At 42.4% G+C, this 21,441-nt stretch overlaps 1 protein-coding gene and 1 long non-coding RNA gene across 3 annotated transcripts in view; one reads left to right on the top strand and one right to left on the bottom strand.

The window, feature by feature from the left end:
* Window positions 1-21,441, top strand: part of LOC142020983 (uncharacterized) — a 59,108-nt gene that overhangs the window by 15,224 nt on the left and 22,443 nt on the right. The window lies entirely within an intron of this gene.
* Window positions 8,156-21,441, bottom strand: part of FNIP1 (folliculin interacting protein 1) — a 129,644-nt gene continuing 116,358 nt past the window's right edge. The window contains 5 exon segments of the mRNA XM_075009316.1: window positions 8,156-11,922; window positions 13,044-13,159; window positions 13,649-13,846; window positions 15,084-15,252; window positions 15,643-17,077. Coding sequence (XP_074865417.1) covers window positions 11,844-11,922; window positions 13,044-13,159; window positions 13,649-13,846; window positions 15,084-15,252; window positions 15,643-17,077 — 1,997 coding nt within the window. The 3' untranslated portion in view covers window positions 8,156-11,843.

Raw genomic sequence — 21,441 nt, 5'->3', positions numbered from 1 at the left:
CATTAGCATAATGGCAGCCATGGCACTTCGAAAGTGCCACTTGCGATCATGTGCGGTTCAACTACACAGGGTCATTTTCAAAAGGACCCTGCACATTTCAAAACCCCCTACATTTGGTTATAGGAATAAGGGGATTTCGAAATGTGCAGGGGCCTTTCAAAAACGACCCTGGGTAGACGAGCCGCACGTGATCAAAAGCGTCACTTTCAAAGTGCCGCAGCTGCCATTATGCTAATGAGGTGCTTGCTGCATTTTCATTGTAGCGCTTCATTAGCATACCCTTAAGTGTCTCATTAACATTTCCCTTTCAAAAGGAGGGTGCTAGTGTAGACATAGCCAATAAGATGCATAGCTGTAGTTATGTTGTTCCCCTAAAATATCTTCCTGAAATTTTATAAATCATATGCAAAAAAGAACACTCATTCCTTCCCTTTTGCAAGCAATCTGCATTTTACAGTATTTCCTGTTACAGCTGCTATTGACAAATCTACTTCTTGAAAATGTAGTAAATTTCTCAGGACTCAGTGCACTTTACTTTCTATTCATAAAAAATGACTGTGCTTCCATAATTGTAATTTTGAGATAATTACACAAGAATGGATGAAAACATGCTTTTAGAAGGAATGTAAAGCTTCTTAGGCAAATATTGTTTTAAGAAAGGAAATAAAATCCACAAGCCTTTTAGTATCCCATGAAAACACCATTTCTGAAGAGTTTTATTGAAAGTGTTCAACAGAATGACATTTTTGCCCTCTTACGCTTTAAATATTGAAAGTATCATTAAAGAAACTCTCCACACAATCTAATCTTGCCCTCAAATTCCTGTGGTCCCAGTTACAAAAATTACATAGAGCTATGCAGTGATCACCTCTATGGACCTTGCACCTTCTTCTCAGTCTCAGTTTGCAGTTTATAGTATGACTTTCAAGCATTAGCAATATCAAAACTATTCTGTATAATCAGTTTATTACTTAAGACTAGAAATACAATTATTTTTCTTTCAAAAGCAAGGAAAATCCACTTAAAACACTATAACAGTCAAGGTTGATCTTCTGGGGTTCAATTTTGCATGTCTGGTGGAGACGCGTGAAATCAAACTATCTGGAGTCAGCAGTCGACTCCTGTATTCCTCAATATCATGAGGAGTAAGGGAGCTTGATTGAAGAAAGGGCAAGGTAAGTTGATGCCAAATAAGTTGATTCTGGCTGCGCCATCAAACTGTTGGTACTCTATCCAATATAAGGTGAAAAATTGGAAATTTGGTATATTCTGCCTCAGACCAGTTAAATCAAAATACCACCCAGGCCACAGGTCAGTGCAGTAACTTTTGATGGTCTGAGACAAAGCTTAAATTCTCATGGATTATCTTGTGGGATTTGGGGCTTCAGGTCCACAGGAGGCCCCAGGACTTGGGAGGTCATCTCTGTGCATTTGAAAATATGTGCTAGAGCTCTGCTCCATCTGAATTTAAGCCCAGGGCTAAGCAGAGTGCTGTGAAATTCATTATTGTTACTCTAAGCATTTCACATGTGTGGGGTGGGGGAGTGAGTCCTGTTCTACAGACATGGTATTATCAAAGTTAATGCTAAGGAGTTAACAAAAGAGAAAAGTGAGTTCCAGATTAAACAAAACGTTCTGGGAACGTGGTGAGAAACAGAACAACAAGACCAAAAAAAGAAGGAACAGCCAAACATACATGCTGGTCACAGAAAGTCCCTTATTTTCCGTTACCAAATACAGAACAAACCTAACCCACCCCACCACCCCCCCAAAAAAAAAGAAAAGAAAAGAAAACTTAAGTAAAATGCCAAAGATAAACACTGTGTCTCTAGCAATTCAGCAGCCAATGGAAAATACAGATTATGTTTCCATAGTCAAAAGTAGTAATTGAACAACATAAGCCGAGGAGTTTGATCTACTCTGTGTTGTAACTGCTAATTAAAGGTGTAAAGACTGACCCCTAGTGGTTGCAACTACTCCCACACTAAAATATAATTTGGGACACAGATCAATATATAAAGACCCTATGCTACCAGCACCCCCAGCTTTCTTCGAGATACCACCGACTTCCTCTGGAAACTACAATCCATTGGTGACCTTCCTGAAAACACCATCCTGGCCACCATGGATGTAGAGGCCCTTTACACCAATATCCCACATGAAGATGGACTCTAAACTGTTAGGAACATTTTCCCTGATGAGACCGGGGCACAAATTGTGGCAGAGCTTTGTGACTTTGTCCTCACCTACAACTATTTCAGATTTGAGGACAAATTATACCTTCAAATCAGTGGCACTGCTATGAGCACCTGCTTGGCCCCACAGTATGCCAACATTTTTATGGCTGACCTGGAACAACTCTTTCTCAGTTCTCGTCCTCTAGCGCCCCTCCTCTACCTGCACTACATTTATGACATTATCATCATCTGGACCCCTGGGAACGAGACTCTTGAAGAGTTCCACCGCAATTTCAACAATTTCCACCCCACCATCAACCTTAGCTTGGACCAGTCCACACAAGAGATTCACTTCTGGACGCTACTGTGCAGATAAGAGATGGTCACATAAATACCACCCTATACCGAAAATCCACGGAACGCTATGCTTATCTACACACCTCCAGCTTCCATCCAGGGCATACTACATGATGTTTACAGTCAGGCACTAAGGTACAACCGTATTTGCTCTAATCCATCAGATAGAGACAAACATCTACAACTTTACCAAGCTTTCCTCAAACTACAATACCCACCTAAGGAAGTGAGGAAACAGATTGACAGAGCCAGACGGATACCCAGAAGCCACCTGCTACAAGACAAGCCTTGCAAAGAAAACAAGAGAACACCACTGACCATCACATACAGCCCCCACCTAAGGCCTCTCCAGTGCATCATCAGTGATCTGCAACCCATCATGAACAATGATCTTTCACTCTCACAGACCTTGGGAGGCAGGCCTGTCCTCGCCTATAGACAGCCTGCCAACCTTAAACAAATCCTCACCAGCCACTACAAATCACAAACCAGTGGCTCTAGGCCTGGAACCAGCCCCTGCTATGGTCCTCACTGCCAACTCTGCTCACATATTTGCACCAGTGAGATCATCACAGGACCTACCATACCGTCAGGGGCTCCTTTATCTGCACATCTACTAATATAATATATGTGCCAGCAATGCCCCACTGCAATTTACATTGGCCAAACTGGACAGTCTCTACGTAGAAGAATAAATGGCCATAAATCAGACATCAGGAATGGTAATGTACAGAAGCCCTTGGGGAAACATTTCAATCTCCCTGGACGCTCAGCAGCTCACTTAAGGGTGGCAGTCCTGAAACAAAAAATTTTCAGGAATCAGATGGAGAGAGAAATCTCTGAGCTGCAGTTTATTTGCAAATTTGACTCCACTAACCAAGGATTAAACAGAGACTGGGAGTGGCTCACAACTTACAAAGGCAGCTTCTCTGCCCTGGGTGTTAAGATCGCCATATCAGACTCTGACAATAGCTCGTATCCCCGTCTGATCTGACTTGTTTTCTCCTCTTTTGAAACCTACTATTGATAACGGGCCATTTCCACCTTGCTGAATAGTCCTTGTTAGCCCTGGCCCTCCCTTCTTCTGGGACCCCATTCTTTAAATACCCCTCTGAAACCACACACCCCCAACTCATGCACCTAGAAACTTCTGTGGCCTTCCATAAATCAACACATGCTTAGGTACTTCTGTGACTCCAATCTGTGTAACATTGCAGCATGCCGTCAATGTGTTTGCAATTCTCCTGACAGGGCCCCTGTGAGCTAGGGTAGCACGGTCACCCACTTTCCAGGTCGTCTCAGAGGGAGGGAGAGCCTCTGTCCTACCTTCATCATCCCTCTTCCAGGTCCTTTTACAGGCGCCACGTGCGTGCTCCTCCAGTCACCACCATTAGTGAGCAAGGTTGATTCAGACAAAATTTAAATAAAACAAAGCCCCTAAAATGTAGGGCATGTCTCTTACCTCAGTGCTGGGGGGTAGGGGTTAAACAGCTGTTCACAGGGTCCTTTCATCCGCTCTGTGGCTCAGCTTGCCACTACCCTGTTCAGAGTTAAAGGTGAAAGTAAGACCGTGCACCCCAGTGCAGCAAGTGGTTGGTTGAGGGTGGGGCTCTGGTGCAGCTCCCTTACCCCATCCTCCAGCACAGAGCTGAGTCCTGGAGCAAAGTTCCAGGCATGCAGGACCAGCAGGAGGGCCCCTGGCACTGGACCAGGATCCCAGGGCTGCTGCAGCAGCACCCCTCTCTAGTTTCTTTCCTGTGACTGTAGGCATTAGCCCCACAACAGCCATTTGGACAGGAGGAGCAGCAGCATGGGACCAACTCCACCAGCTCTTCCATACTGCACTCCACCCTACACATATCACCCCAACCTCCTGCCACAAATCCTCCACCTCCACAGCCCCTGTCCTGAGCTCCCTTGCACTGTACCCCACATTCAAGTTTCCTACTAGTACTATCATATGAGAAACCTCTCACAACCTGTTGCTTGAAGCCTCCGCTTCCCCTCCCAGGGTGGGTTTGGAATATGAAAGTACCTGTAAGAAATTTAACTTACTTGCACCCTTGTTCAGAGCCAACTCCCTCATAAGCTCTCCAAAGTCAGCTCCCCTCCAGATCTGCTTCCACTCTCTTATAAGGATGTAACTGGTTTATTTAAAACTATTTATATAGAAAGCTTGATCCAGGCTTCAAGACTCTGCAGGCGAGTCTGTCACTCTCTTTCCTCTAAGTGACTAGACAGCTATTGAAAAATCAATGCAGTAAATAGGTGCTTATATAAGACAAAGCCCCAAATAGCAGGCGGTCCCTATAAAATGGGAGCATCTTGTCATCCTGCTTTGGGCTCTTAAAAGGAAAATGACATTTTGGGGCTCTGAAATTCCTCAGTGTTCCCGGGGTATCTGAAAAACCAGTTGATGGCTATACACAATGTGCCCATGCCCACAGGTGAGTAGAGGGTGTTACTTTCCAAACAAACAGGATTATCCCTCTCTGTGGTAAATGCTGATTTTTCCTTTTAGTTACAAAACAATTCAGCTTTTCTCAACCATAATAGTCCAGTTCAGAACACACTAGCCCCTTGCCTAAAGGAAAGAAAATGCCTGCAACAAACTTGTGAGCAATTTCCTTTTCTGCAAACACACAGATTTAGCTGCCTGCTCCCATGCCGTAGCTTTAATGGTAGGCCTATGGTCAGTTTGTGTGAAGACACACAGACTATAATCACAAAGACTTTTGCTGGCCACACTTCAGGATGGAATTACTGACAACCTTTCAGGGGCAAAAAGCAGGTATTGGGCACTACTTTAGGCATTTCCACAGCTGCCTTGACACTGACTAGGAGGGGGGTAAAGTTTGACTTTCCTGGGTTCAGGAAAACATAGAACGTAAAAATAGATTGAAAAATACTTCAAAACAAGTGTTGCGACGAAAGAAAGTATAAATGCAGAGCTAAGACTGAAATAAATGCTAAGCATTGTTAACATAAATGCTTTCTAAATTCTCCATGAAGAACATTATTGAATGTACTCCTAGCATAGTGATCTCTTGCCAAATAGCCACACAGACTCCAGGCTAATTGGCTAACTTCGTACATGCACTAGCAGGAGAAGAACTCATAATCATATGCTGCGGTAGCATAGGCTTCTTTCTCGTGGAGCAGTTTTACTGGCCAAACTAGTTCAGGGGTTTGATAAACATTTGAGCAGATCCAACTATCCATGTTGGCATATGTGTTAATAAACCCTAGCAGAGCTCTACTACCACTCATGCTGCTCTAGCTAAAGTCAGAGCACCTCATTATGCTCCATGACACCAGCCCTAATCCCACAGTCCTTATTCAGGCAAAACTCCCATAAACAGCTTTGTCAGAGATTGGCCCCTGCATCTTGAATCACACTATACAAGCCGTGTGTCAAGCAGTAAACGCAAGACCTGTGATTATCAAAAGCCCATTGATTGTGCAATTGCTTTTACATCGCCCTAAACAACATGAAACAATAAGTCATCTGATTGTTGCTATGCTGCTCAGGAGAGGGGAATGGAGAAATGGAATTTCAGAATGGATTCCAAACAGTGGAGTTCAATTTTCTTGCAGTCCTGAAAGCTTTCCTAATGTTGTTATGACAGAACAGCTTGAAAAAACACACCAGAGCAGTGGTTCCCAACCTTTTCACTAGTGCAGACCCCTAATCACTCCTCCAAAATGTTTGTGGACCCCCCATCACCCTCCACGCCATTCACAAACCCACATCAAAGCTAATTCTAGCTGCCATGAAATGAAAAATGCTATTAAATGAAAAAGGAGATTAAAACATAGACTTTTGGACAGCAGTTAACATTACTGGAAGATATTTAATATAAAATAATTGATTGTAAGTTTGCAATTTATTTAAAACTTAATTTCTGTGATCATTTTGATTTCTTTTTTCTTCACGCACCCCTCATGAGCCCCCAAGCTGTCTGTGGACCATTGGTTGGGAACCACTGTTCTGGAGTCTTCTGCTGCTATTTTCAATTCACCCAGAAATGTACAGAGATAACCATCTTAGAACATAGGCCTTGGCATGTGTACTTCAAAACCCTAGCAAAAACTGTTCTGATTTTGATCTAAAATAGACTTGTTTTCTGTACAGTATTTCTATTATATATCAAAACAAAAAAGCAGTTCAGTAGCACTTTAAAGACTAACAAAATAATTTATTAGGTGATGAGCTTTCGTGGGACAGACCCACTGTCTGAAGAAGTGGGTCTGTCCCAGGAAAGCTCATCATCTAATAAATTATTTTGTTAGTCTGTAAAGTGCTACTGGACTGCTTTTTTGTTTTGATAGAATATAGCCTAACACTGCTATCTCTCTGTTTCTATTACGTATGTTAAAACCCCCCATTCAAAGTGGGGTGTTTTTAAGGGAAATCTCTTGAACAACCTCTCTTTCCAATCACAAATCCACAGAGAGTAGGAGCAAGTTACATGAAAGAGATAAAGTGCTAAAGAGAATGGAGTAAAAACCAAATTAACTTTAAAATATGAGTGTGTGGTTATGGCTCCTTTGCCCTCCCCCAGTGTTGTTTCTATGTTGTTTTATTTTCTCTTGAAGCATGTGGGATTTTGCATTCACTAGTACTAAGTGCCCCTGCCTCCTCACTTGTGCAGTCTCTCCTGGTTAGTTCTGTGTTGTCCTACTGTGTGTTTACTCCCTTTTGGTTTTGGTTTTAGGAGCACATTTCGTCATGGTTGAATTTACTCCCAGGTAAAACCTGGAAAGGAAAGGGTTATTAACAGTTTCCTTCTGCACAGCAACCCAAAGAGGCACAGGCCTAGATGTAAGCTGTAGCAGTATAACAGCACTGTGCATGCACAGCTGACACTTTTTATGATAGCAGAACCATCTCTTGATTCAACCAATCATATGCAGTAGCCTTGTGAAAGCAGCAGCTCTGGACAAGAAGTGTGGACCACTGAATAGAGCGCATCATGCACTTTTTTTTTTGATAGTTTAAGATTGCTAAAAATAATCCAAAAGAGAAGGTGGGTGAGAGAATCTTATTAGACCAACTTCTCTATTTAGTTTACAGAGAATTTTAACCTTCTTGACTGAGGGGGTTCCACCTTTCTCAGATGTAGAAAAGCTCCGAGTCTAGTAAGGTGTCTCTTGTACATCTGAGAAAATGAACCAAAGGCATTGAAAGTCTCTGGAAAATGTAAAGAGCAGTTGGTCCTGTAAAAGATATTAACTCACCCTGCTTGTCTTTCTGATATCCTGGGACCCACATGGCTCCAACAATGCAACAAACAAGCATTCTCAGACCATCTTTTTTCTGGGGTACTTTTAATCTAACTCACTAGACTGATGAATACTGATACAAATTGAGACCATCGTTTTCAAACTTGAATACATAAAATTAGATACTTAAATTCAAATTGAGCTGGAACTAAGTGATCTCCACAACTCTGATAATCATAACATTTAAATATGTCCCAAAGTAGGGATTTCAGATGTCCGGTATTAAGCACCCAAATTTCAAACTTGTGGACATATGATTTGTATTTTCACCACCACAATTAAATAAATAAAAAAAGATGCAAACAAAAAAAGAGTCCCACTAGCAAGTAAACTGACATACTGTATTTATTGCACAAATTTCCCCTAAAATTGGGAATGGTTGTTATAATACAAGTGCACAATCTTAGGAAATATATACAAAAACAAAAGAGATAACAAATATGTACATTATACCCAGCATTTTACATATACCATCTAAATAATTTAGAGAAAACAAAAAAAAAAAGTCATAAAACATCCATCATAACAGGGAAATTGTATGCAAGGTGTAAAATCCTGATCTGCTTTTATTATTGTTTTTATTATTATTATTATTCCTATTATTATTATTATTTGTTTTCAGCAGGCCAGTGTTTGCCAAATGCTACAAAAGAAATGTATTAGTATATGTTTAGTATATTTAATATTTTCATCTTAAAATTAAGACATATTAATGGATGTTGGGAACACTGAGGAAAAAATCAAATTCGTTTTCAATACACAAAAAAGGTGTGATACATTTTAAAAAGTCAACACTATAGTGTTGTTAAAGATCCCTTTTTTAAAAATTATTCAACAAAGAGGCATATGTACCACATTTTCCATGTACCATAAAAATGAGTTACAGGAATACTGCCCATCATCCTAACATTGAATTTGCATATTTACCACAATGGCAATATGGTTAAGAAGAATGTCCATACGTTTTAAATCTAAAGCTCCAGTATTCGTCTCATGAGCTCTCATCAGTGACCTCACACCGCAGTGGTGTCAGGGTAGCCAGTTTGTCTAGGACTAACTGAGCAAATGATTGCATTAAAACAATCCAATGGAGTTGTTAGGCAGAAGAAAGCTGAAAATGACTCATCTTAATGACAATTTTTCTCTCTCAATTAATCTCTTGTTGGCAGAGGCTATGTGTTTCTTAGAGCCAACCCCAACTTCAAAATAACATCGAGAGTTTACTTAGTGATGAGTGAACAGAAAAGAACATAGAATTTTCTTGTAATAATTCGTTAGAGACTCAGTCCAACAAGGTGCTGAGCATGGTGCTGATCCAGCAAATCACTTAAGTCAGTGGGACTCGTGAATGCTTAAAAGTTAAGCATGTGCTTCATTGCTTAGATGGATCAGGGCCAGAATGCTCAATACATTATAGTACTGAATATTGTAGCACTAATGCAATCAGGTTATATTAACTGCAAAATATGCATAATGTTCAGAATTGTAGTTATTGGCTACCTACTGTATTCCAGGAAAAATAGTTTAAAAATTGTATTTTAGAGCTTAATCCTACATTAGTGATGTGTGTTTGTAGAATCAGGCCCTTCAACATTTGTTGTCTGTTTCAAAACCCAGAGGTAATATAACCATGTGTTTAAAAAGAGGACATTTAAACCATAAGGAAAATGACAAATTAAAATATTCAGACTACATATTAAATATAAAAGTCTTCCCTGCAGTAGTTAGCATTAGATTCTGTCTGCAGGCAGAAAAGTTAACTTGTTAACATTGGGCTTACTTACCAAGTTAGACCTGAATCCTAATGGAGCAAGATTCTTGTTGTAATGGAGCTATTAAGTTTATAAATTATTATTATTTGTAATATTACCACCAAAGTACAATGGGTGAAATCCTGGCCCTGTTGAAGTCAATTTTGTTATTGGTGTCAGAAGGGTTGGGCTTTCACGCAGGCTACGTTTACATTAGCCCCTTCCTTTTGGATGGGGCTTGGTAATGAGAGAGTTGGGAAGATGCTAATGAGGAGCTATGAATATGCAGCGCTCATTAGCAATAATGGTAGCCAAGTGTGATTGAAAAGTGCCGCTTTTGAACTGCAGGCCACCCATGTAGACGGGCCTTTCACAAGGACCCCCTGGACTTTGAAAGCCTCTTCTTCCTATTTGGTTTTAGGAAGAAGGAGCTTTCAAAGTCCAGGGGGGCCTTTCGAGAGGCCCCCATCTATACGGGCAGTGCACGATTCAAAAGCAGCACTTTCTAATCGTGCGTGGCTGCCATTATGCTAATGAGATACTGCATATTCATAGCATCACCTCATTAGCATTCTCCCAACTCGCTCATTACCATGCCCCTTCCTTTAGTGTAGATGTAAAACCACTGTTTTCTACTTTAATAGTTGGGGAAAAACTATGTTTAAAATAACATCTGTTAGCCACAACATGAGCATGTTTTATTCTTCTGTAAGCCTCTTCTCAATAATGGGATATTGTAGAATGGTAAATACAGTTTAGTGAACGAGTGAGCCTGTCTCTTTCACTTTTATTATGGATAGACTGAACTGCAATATGCTGAAAATGATCAACAAAACCAATAACTATAATTCGCTACATGAATTGGCTGCTAGGACAAGTAAGCAAAGAAAAGCATATAATGCAGTGTCCAGTTAAACTGAGGTAGTAGGGCCTTCTGAAACATAATCACCCACCTACTGTAAATTTACATTACTTACAGCAGATTGGTTCCACATCAGCTATTTTTTTGCAACTACTGTATATATGACAGCAAAACAATGATGAGGGAATAAAGGAGAAATGCTGAGACTGGAATAAACAGCGTTTCCTGCTGGTAGCTGCTCAAGTTGGTAGAAAAGGGATTACAATAACTTGCATCGGGGGTATTTTGTCTAAAAATATTTTTGATATTTCTATGCAAGGGCATAATTATGCATCATGTATACCTTTTTTTTTTAAAAAAATAGCAATTTAATTACCTGAGCAATTAAGGTTAATTGTCTTTTTTTCTCCTGCAGTGCTTTGGTACAATTATTTCTAGCTCATTATTTCACTCACTGACTGCTGATAAACAATATATTGCCAGAATATTATAGACTGTAAAATTATTAGAGGTAATAGCAGTGGCATTTTTGGGACAGTCCAGGGAAATTTCAATCAACATTCTCCCTTTTGCCTTTGTTTCTGTTTTCTTTCAAAACTGCATTTCTTCTGTTTTTGAAAGTCATGAAACAAAAGTATCACTTACAATAAAGCAACATTTAAACATTACAACAACTGAATACCTGTTACAACCCCGAGCCAAGAAAGGGAAATAGAGTCAAGTTTGCACATTTGTTTGTTGGCTCCACCCTCCCACCCACTCCCCTGGGTTGGGAAAAGATTACAAGTACAAATACATTTTTAGCTGAGTGTCATTAGTAAGATGTTTACAAAAATCCTTCTTCCTTGGAGAAATATCCATAATTTGACTATTTAGTGAAAAAGTAGTTGTTACAAATCACTGCAGTTTGAGAGTTAAAGATTTTAAACACACTACTAATAGGTATAAACTAGTCTCAAGACAGCTGCTTCCTTCTCCTGTTATTACAAATCAGCAAAAGCATTGTACATTATCACAAAGCAGTTCTTCCTTGCATTCCCTGGTTTCCATTTTACATAATTAGCTTCCTTGCAGAAATTGCCAGAAACATTTGCAGTTCTTTTGCTCTTTCTAAAAATCTTGGCTTTTCTTCAGCAACCTCAAACTCAGGCTTTTCAATTACCAGAATAGTTTAAATTTTTTGTTATGAATGGCCAAAAAATGGGAGGGAGAGAGAGAGGAAAGAAAGAATTCTCCAATTGTTTGTATAATACGTAGTTAGTAATGGAGACCCAGTCAGCTCAGCAAGCTGTTCAGTTCACTTGCCTCCAGCAAAAAGAAACCAGGGTAAGTATATTTCACGTCTGTCTCCTTGTCTTCCATTTCATTTCCAGGGGGGAAAAAAGGTTAATTTATATGCCCTTCAGCATTTTAAAGTAGTATCTGGGCAACATATGGTGAGTGAGTGCTTGCTACAGCTGCCAGTAAAGGGAGATCGCTGGATTCAATCCTAAAAGGAAAAGGAGAAACACTCAGTCTAACCCAAAATGTGCTGTGTATGTGCATCAACTGCTATATTATCCATGCAAAGCTAAGGTATTTGCACTTGTACTGTTCAAGAAGAGCAACTGTATATTTTTAATTTACAAAGCTTTAAACTGCAAGTCATTCTTATTGTAAAATTAAAACATTTGCATGTCTGCAGTATAGGCAACATCACCATTTCCATGATTACAAACATGAGCACTCGGTTCATTTTTAAAGAGACATCAACATTAATTCCTGATCCACCTACTGCCTTACTGACAGATCTTAATTGTCGCACCAGAGACTTGGGTTCCATTCCAGCCTGCTCTCTTGGTCACTGAGCTAACAGTGCTGGCAAGGGAATACACTGGGAGCAATTCATTCCACCTGCCGCACACACACACAACCTGAGTAAAGGAGTTTTATGTGGGGAACTCAGCACAAGCTAGGGGCAAAGGAGGGAGTGGAATTCATTCATTCCCCAGTCAGAGGCAAGCCATGGCACTGCTCATCCCTTTGCAGCTGCCACACACGTGCCTGCCCACCCAACATCCTAGCCTTCATCCAGTGTCCGTCTACATAATAGAATATTTAGAGCTGGTGAGAGGAGCACCTAAGATGCCTTAAATGGCCTCTCTACTTGTGCCCTATTCCCACCGTGGGATGCTACGTGGTTTAAATGATACAGAGAGTCTCTTCTGTGCCCTCTGCTATGTGGAGACCATCACCCTGGAGGAATCAAGTGCCGTCTGTTGTTAAACAAGGACTGGCCACCTAAAGAATGATTGTGATGAACTCGTGAATGGTGAGTTCACCGGAGGGGGAGGAGATGGAGAGGCGGATCTTAGAGGATGTGGAGACAAAACCAGAGGTGGGAATTCTCATCAAACTCCAGGGTACGCATTCACACATGCTTGGTGCACATGAAAAAATTTAGTCCACACATGGATGGAAAAGATTAGAGGGAACATTGGTCACAATCCTGCACAAGGACCTACTAGTGCAGACCCTGTGGCTGTGACAGCCTTACTAGTAGATGTGGAGAAGATCTGTGATGAGGGAAAATGCATGTGGAAACCAGACTGAACAATGTTGTGAACATACCCCAGCACCATGCCCAGCTCCTTGACATGAACTCGCATCTGACCCTTGAGGTATTCGGACAGCATCTTGCTTTTGAAATACAGCTCTTGCAGCCGATCTTCCAGGTGCATGACACACTAGCACATGAAAACAGTCACATCAGAAACAAAAGACTGTCTGGCCTCCTGTACCAGCCAAATTCCAAAGAGGAACAGCACAATCCCCATAAGTCTATTTTCTTCAGTGAGCCATGGAAAGTTAAATATTTATTTGAAAGCACCTGCAATAGCAGGGGAAAACATACAACTAGAACGACATCAACTTCTGTTTAGTTTTCTGTTCTGAAAAGTATTCTCTATGTAAAGGGTGGGTCTTATGCTCTTACTCCAGCAAGACTCTTACTTCAATTAAACCTTTGGTTGCATAACAAATTGTGACCAAAGATAGCTATTTTGATTACAAAACAAAGTTTAACAGAATGTCCTAAATGGGCACAACTAAGTTAGATAATGCACTATATGATCTAGAGTGGCTATGAAAAATATCAATTTGCAGCATCTTTAAACATTAATTTAAATCATCTTCTCAGAACACATGCACTCCTTTAAAGCTTCACCCATACTTACAAAATTTGGAGATAAATTATGCTTGTAAAGCTGAAGAGTGGAATGAAGCAGGTTGGAGACAAGGCTAGAGACTAACACCTCTTTTCCTAGTTTATTTTCAATCATTCGCCTTTGGCTACTGGCCACTTGCACTGTCCATTTATCTGTGTCTGCGATAATGCAAACAGCCTCTGCAATTGGTTCATCCAAAACAGGATGCTTTCAAAGAGAAAAAGGAAAGACAAAACAATAAATAGTATGAGTCTGAGAATAACAAAAAACAGCTAAATATTTTCTAAAAAATCTCTTTCTGAACTAGTGATGGTGTTTTTATATATACTGCTACTTTTCTAAAATGGGTCTTTATAACAGAAAAGTTGCCACAGTCTTAAAAGGATAAAATCCTCCATTTTCCCAAGTAGTTTTCTTTTTAGTACCCTCTATTATATCAGATTTCTTCTTCCAAGCATAAAGAGGTTTCAGTGCCTACAAATTTTCCCCTCTGACATTCAATAAATATTGATGTATCCTGCTTCAGTGGACCTGAAGTTAAACGGACGTAGGTTAAAATCATACTTTAAAAACCAACAACCCTGAATAGCTTTCACTGTTAATAATAGCACTTTAGGTTATTAAAGCCTAAGTCATCCAAAATCTAATTGCTTTGGTACCATGTAAGCTGTAGTTATTTATTTTTGTATTTCACCTAGTTTGGACTCTTTAAATAGTCAGGTCAGTTTCACTCCTGCTACCAAGAGGTTTTTTTTAATATCAGCAACAGCTCTTGGAATAAGATTTGTTAACTGTTGCTGCAGAACCAGCAGAGGGAGCAAACAATGAAGTGCACACTGGCTCTTCCAGTGCCTTCAGATGGCATATTTCTACAGTAAAGTATTCTCTGCAATGGACTTTTATTAAAGGGACTATTTAGAACTCTGCAGGCTCTTTTCCCACTTGATTTTTGGCTTAACAGCTTGAGAAAGCATCCCTTTACTCACCACCAATGTGGTGCTATAGTATAATATGGTTTTATTATTTGAAGGCCAGTGTGTAAAATCTTGCCTAATATTTTATATATCTTGGCGCTGCTTGGTGTTCATGATTCAGTTGCAGTTTTGTTGTAGGGAAGGGAAAGAATGTCTTTATTTTGTGATAAGTAAGAATGAGGAATTTGTTGCCTGCCATTAGTCACTTTGAGATACGGGTTTCTCTTCCTTCTTCACTGGCTTCAAAAGACCCTTAGAGTGAAAATTTGGAGCTGATAAATATAATCGTATTGCTGACAAGTACTGACTGATAGACAAGAGCATTCAGAACACACTAGCGAAATGGGACTGTGGATACTAGAATGGAACTATGACAATAAATATTTCCAATTCTGGCAGTTTTGCCAGTTCAGAAATATTTGCCTCTCTTTATCGTGAAAGATACATTTCATTGGACATGGTTTACTTACCTGCACAGCATGCGACAAATCCGACACCAAACAGTGTCTCAGTTTTTCATCATTTCCTACTCCTTGCAAAACAAAGTCAGGTACGTAAGATGAACAGTAGCCACCTAGCAAGGACCTTCCAAAATTGGCAATACTGGGCTGGATAGAGTTCACTTCAACTAATTTTGACCTGCAAGAAAGGTATATCATGGACATGTACTATAACTAGTATTGATTTCTACTTATTTCAGCTTGAGCAAGTGTGACATTTTAGTTCCACTCATCTCTCCTCTCAAAGTGATCAGATGTTCAACTACATTTTAAAAAGAAACACCAAAAGACAGTTTAATGTATTCATCATAAAATACCACAGAGGAACAAGATATGAGCCAGGGTTGCCATGCATAATTAATACTGTTAATATTCAGATCTCTGATCTCTTTAAATTCATTTTATAACAACCACTAAGTGCAAGAGAACTTTTCCAACCATTTTTGCAGAAAGAGGGTGCAGCCCCTCAAGCCATATAATCAGGAGAAGAAGAAATGTGTGTCAGATTGTTATTCTTGAAACTACTTACCCAGGAAAAGGGATCTCCTCCTCCTCTACCCAATCTTCATGCTCTCCTATGTAGTAGTTACTGTTTTGTCTGGTTAAATCATGACCTGTATCTTCACTTTCACTGTCGCCCAGGGCACTGTCTGAGCTCTCATTTCTTGGAATGTCCCAATCAGATCCTGGGGCAACATTTTTCTCTGACTTCTCTTTATCCCCATGGGGGACACAAATAGAGATTTTGTGTCTTTGGTCCTGTTCAGCAAAGCAGTTTTTGCATGTCTCCTGGTGAACAGACTCCATAAACTTACAAAATTCACTGGGTAGTTTGCTGTTCTTTGTACTTAATTTTTTAGAAAATTCTAAACTACTGCTGTGATCTAGAACCTCTATAGTGGCTTGCACTGGAATATCATCAATAGTCCTGGTTTCAATTGAACCATCATCTGTAAAATACTCATCAAACAGACTCATGCTCTCTGCATTGTAAGGGTTTGGATTCCAATTTGGACGCTCGCTGGCAACTCGAGGAAATGGTTCAGCTGTCCCACAATCTCTATTTTGGTCCTCCACAATTTGTTTTGCTTCACCATTCTGATCACTACTCACTCCTTCCTCCACTGCTGTTTGGCTGTGATGCCTAGCAATTTGTTCCACAACTGCTTGACTTCTAAGTTCAATATCTGAATCAGGAGACATGGAATCACCAATCAAGAAAGTCACCTTTGTCTGAGCTTCAGCAGTACTACAAGGAAATGTATCAGACAAGAGCTTATCAGGTGGTTTCTTTTCCACAACTATGCCTGTTGATCTTGTTACTCTGATGGCCTGGTTATCAGGTTCCACTGACTCCTCAGTCCCCCATGTTCCTGTGGTTGGCTCTAATCCTGATTCTGCCATTGCACATTTGTCCACTGAAGCTGACCCTGTGCAGATTACAGTCTCCAATTTGGTGTCCAGACAAGATGTCATTTTATCCTTGCACTGCTTAATGTCAGCAGCATTTTCTTGGCAGTCAGGAGCAGAAGCTGTTCTGCTCTCATCTGAAGAAGTCTCCAGCTCTACCTTAGAGACATTTGGGGCACAGTCTTTCTCTTGTTGTGAAACACCCTCCGTATTTTGCCCAAGAAGTGGGCACTTGCAATATTTACAGCTACAGTTAGGAGTTCTCATTTCTTCAGACTCTTTAGATAACAAATTGCCTCTGTTCCTGTGGATTGTTATGAGCACATATTCCGATTCCTCTACCTCTCCTTTCTCCAGAGTGGTAGTAATAACTGTTCCAGGCATTACTATAGCTTCATCTTCCCCATTTTCTAGAAGATGAGTCTCTTGTAGTTCAGAGCATCTTATGAAGTAAGTGAGGAAGTAAAGCAATCTCTGGACTAAATCTTGTCTTTTACCAACCACCACTGTTTTTGCTAATCTCACAGGTGATCCAATAGCTCCATACAAGTCTCCTACAATAGAAAACAAAGTAAGCATTAATATTTGAAGCTTTAAAATAATCATGCTATTTTTATATAGGTACTAGTTTTCTAAGGCCAGGTCAAAAACAGGTGAAATTTGTGGGTAAAGGTACACTAGCAAACCTCCCTAATGGAGGCACAGATTATACTGGCAAAAAAAGTGCTTTTGCTAGTCCAGCTGTGTCTGAAGTAGTGCCACAGCTGGTATAAAAATTCTTGCCCAGCTAAGTATAAATGCATACTCTTAACCAATGCCTTTATACTAGCAAAAGTTTCTAGTTGTCCGTGTTGTGAAATCAGCGTGAGCGTCTCCACTTAAGTTTCAGAGGGGTAGCCATGCTAGTCAGTTTTAGCAAAAAAACACAGAGAAACCCTGTGGCACCTTAAACGCTAACAAATTCTGGATCCCACAAAAGCTTAAGCCCAAATAAATTTTTTAGTCTATAAGGTTCCACAGTATTCCTCATTAACAACAAGAAGTCTTGTGGCACCTTATAGACTAACATATTTTGGAGCATAAGCTTTCGTGGGATCCAAAATTTGTTAGCCTTTAAGGTGCACAGGGCTTCTCTGTGTTTTTTTGCTAAAACTGACTTCATCAGATTCATCTGATGAAGCAGGTCTTTGCCCACAAAAGCTTATGCTCCAAAATATCTGTTAGTCTATAAGGTGCCACAAGACTTCTTGTTGTTCTCGAAGCTACAGACTAACATGGCTGGCTACCTCTCTGATACTTGTCAGTATTCCTCATTGTTTCTCTATTTAAGCTGGACAGGATTGATGTTAAATCATAGTCATCAGTAGATGTGATTTCATAAGAGAGAAATTGGTTAAAAAATTAGTAACCAGTTAGCTATTGCAGCTCCGCTCCCAACATCTGGTGCCCATAAAGACCTGGTGTCATTGGCCCTGCTATCAAGGACCCTCCCACTGCCAAGAGCTCCTCCTCCTCCACAGGACTCTGGCCAGGGATCTTTACTGCACTGGACTAGGACCATCTTCCTAACACCTTGCACTCAAGTGCCCCAGTTCTCCTCTGCAGCACACGGAGTCTCCTGCAGCCCAGGTATCAGTTCTGGGAACCCCCTGCAGCTGCATTGTCAGCGCTGACTCAACCCAAACCCCAATATTCCCCACATAATTTCCCACAACTATGAAAATCAAAATAGTTTAAAACATGCTTAAAATTGCCTACATTATAAAAAAGCCCAAAAAAAAAAAAAATCAAATTCTGCTGAGCATCTCTCTGTTTAATACAAAGAGTTCTAATAGTGTTTGACTCAGACAGAAGACTACACACACATCAGAGGAACATGTGAGCCCACCTACGTAGACCCAACGGGATGAGTTCAAGGGAAAGGACATGTATTTTCTTTTCAAGTGGTAATTATTATACACGAGAGAAGGGTTACCACACCTGTCCAACCATTACAGTCCAGAAATGATGTAACCTTTCACCTGTTTGCAACCAGCTCCCATGTGCTCCAGATGGACAGTCACTAGAGACCGATCCTCGGCTATCACATCAGTGGTTTATGGATGATTAGAGGGATCTCACTTCAGGTTCCAGTGAGCAGTTTTTACAACTCAAAAGTCAACGGGCAAGCTCAGCAGAGAAGCTAAGAATTCAATGATTATGGAAACAGAGCTAAACTTTTACATCAACAAGAGACTCCTCCAGCTCAGTTTGGGATCATGGGCAGGGCCACATTGGCAAACTTGTGCTGCTGCAGTCTGAGCTGTATCTGATACAGAGGACTTTGGTCTCCAGGGCTCTCTATCAAGCACCCTTAATTAGAACTAGATTCATTCAAGCATGGCCACAGTGCAGCTGTGCTCATGGCTGTCAACTGCTGTGAAAAAGGAGGGTCAAGGAGAGGAAATAGCCAGAGATGATTTATTTTATCTTTATGGACATTTTTGAGGCACAGGGAACCCAGACTCATCCTCTCCTTTTCTTTTCATGTGTAGTAGCCCCGCCCGCTACTTAGCCAGTATACTCAAGGCAGTGAGTAGAGACAGATGCAGGAGCCCCTGGATCAGCAGTCTCTCTGCCTCAGGGAGAATGATCACTTCTGATACTCCTGTGAAGAGTTACATCCGAAGGAGACTGGAGGAAGCCCCCTCCCACCTACGGAGAGCATGCAGAGGGAAAGTAAACCCATGCCAACAATGCAACACTGCTGGGGAGAAACACTACATAGCTGCATCTCTACTCCACCTTCTTCTCTTCCTTTTGAGTGGCTGTCAGCCATCTTTGTGGGGGAGGGTAAGAGAGTTTCCCTGGGCTCCTGGGCTGTCAGAGTGATTGTTTCTTCTGTTTGGGCATGTAAGTGGGGGCTTGGCTGTTTGAGAGGTGCTAGGCAGTGGAGAAGACTCATAGGGAGCCACAAGCTCCCATTGAGGAGGAACAGCACCTCCCTAACATTGGCTTGGGCTGCCAGCAGATTCCTTGAGTCCCACAAGTTCCCGGTACCTTATCCTCTCAGCCACCTCATAGGTCACCCTGGCCTATGCTGTGATGGGAGAAATCCAAGAAGGGGAATCCAACCGGTTTCCTTTCCCCTGACCAACCCCTTTCCATAGAGGGCAATGTGACCAAACAATGGGAGATTGAAATCTTCACCCTTCTCTGTTGGACAGCCATGAGATGGTGACATGAATAACCACACATCGGGTCTGATCCATTGAAGCCTTTCCACTGGTTTTAATGGGATTTGGTCCTCAGCCAGAGCATTACCTGTCGGTTTTGTGCATTAATCATTCATTGCCCCTTACCATTCACGGTCTCTTTTACTGACACGATAGCTGTTTCTTATTAAACTTAATCTTTTTTATTAAGGTTTTAAATGAGTAATTTTCCTGTTCCTACACCCACTCACCCACCCAGTGTTAGCATGGCACCAGCTAGAAAATGCAGTTTCCTTATATAGATCCACAGATGGTAAAATCCCCTATGTCCAGCAAAGTGCTGTAAGACCTCTCCAGAATAGCTTAAAAGGGTTTTTGTACTTTTATGCTGCAGCTTTATTATTGATAGCACTTTAAAACTAATTACATAGTAAAGACAGTGTCACTCAAGCCATGTCTACACGTGCACGCTACTTCGAAGTAGCGGCACTAACTTCGAAATAGCGCCCGTCACGGCTACATGCGTCGGGCGCTATTTCGAAGTTAACTTCGACGTTAGGCGGCGAGACGGCAAAGTCGCTATCCTCATCAGGAGATGGGGATAGCGCCCTACTTCGATGTTCAACGTCGAAGTAGGGACCGTGTAGTCATTGCGCGTCCCGCAACTTCGAAATTGCGGGGTCCTCCATGGCGGCCATCAGCTGAGGGGTTGGAGAGACGCTCTCTCCAGCCCCTCAGCTCAATGGTGGCCGCGTGGAGCGGCCCCTTAAAGGTCCCCTCCCCCTCCCTTCCTGTGCAGGAAGCTGAGGGAACGTGCAGGCAGCAGCCCAGACACGCGGCCAGCCTCCACGTCCCTCAGCAGCCACAGGAGGCACAGGACCATCAATGGCTGCCCGGCAGCGCCCCCAGGGGACCCCCCCCAAGGGGAGCCAGGGCAGCCAGCCCAGCCAGGCGGGCAGCCAGGCTGGCAAGCGGCAGCGGGGCCCCTCCTGGACGGAGGCCGAGCTGCGGGACCTGCTGGGGCTCTGGAGCGAGGAGGAGGTGCTCCAGGTAATGGGGAGCAAGAGGCGGAACGCGGATGCGTTCACTCAGCTGGCCGACGGCCTGGCTGCCCAGGGTCACCCTGCCCGCACTCCTGATCATGTCAGGAGTAAGGTAAAGGAGCTGCGGCAGGGTTACGCCCGGGCCCGGGATGCGGCCGGCCGATCTGGGTCCGCCCCCGTCACTTGCCCCTTTTACAGGGAGCTCAGGGACATCCTGGGCCCCCAGCACACCTCCTCCCCTCCGGCCACCCTTGATACTTCGGCCGACGAGCCCCAGCAGGCCCTTCAGCCGGAGTCCGCCCCGGAGGTAAGCCCCACACCCCGGGGGCCCCCCCCGGGCCATCGCAGCAGGAGGAGGAGGAGGAGGGGGGCTCCTCCTCCGCAGAATCCGGGCTGCAGATCCACCTCCTGCCATCCCGGAGCAGCAGCCAGGCCTCCGCCCCCCGGGGATCTCCGGACCGTGGGAGTGGACCGACAGGTATGTACCCCCCTCTGGTGTACACCCCTGGGCTTCAGGGGTGGGGGTAATAGATATGTGTCCAGGGCCCCCGACATGCTCACATGGCCATGGCCCCAAGGACAGCAGGGCCATGTCCCTCACAGCAGTGCATCAGCCCCTGCCCCCCCCCCACCCCGCACGACAGTGCCATGCCCCATCCCCGGGGCAGGGGGGAGCGGAAC

The sequence above is a fragment of the Carettochelys insculpta genome, chromosome 15 (assembly GCF_033958435.1).
Source record: "Carettochelys insculpta isolate YL-2023 chromosome 15, ASM3395843v1, whole genome shotgun sequence".
In the NCBI taxonomy this organism is placed as follows: Eukaryota; Metazoa; Chordata; order Testudines; family Carettochelyidae; genus Carettochelys; species Carettochelys insculpta.
The sequence above is the reverse complement of the archived record's forward strand: the minus strand, read 5'-3'. Positions and strand labels throughout refer to the sequence as shown.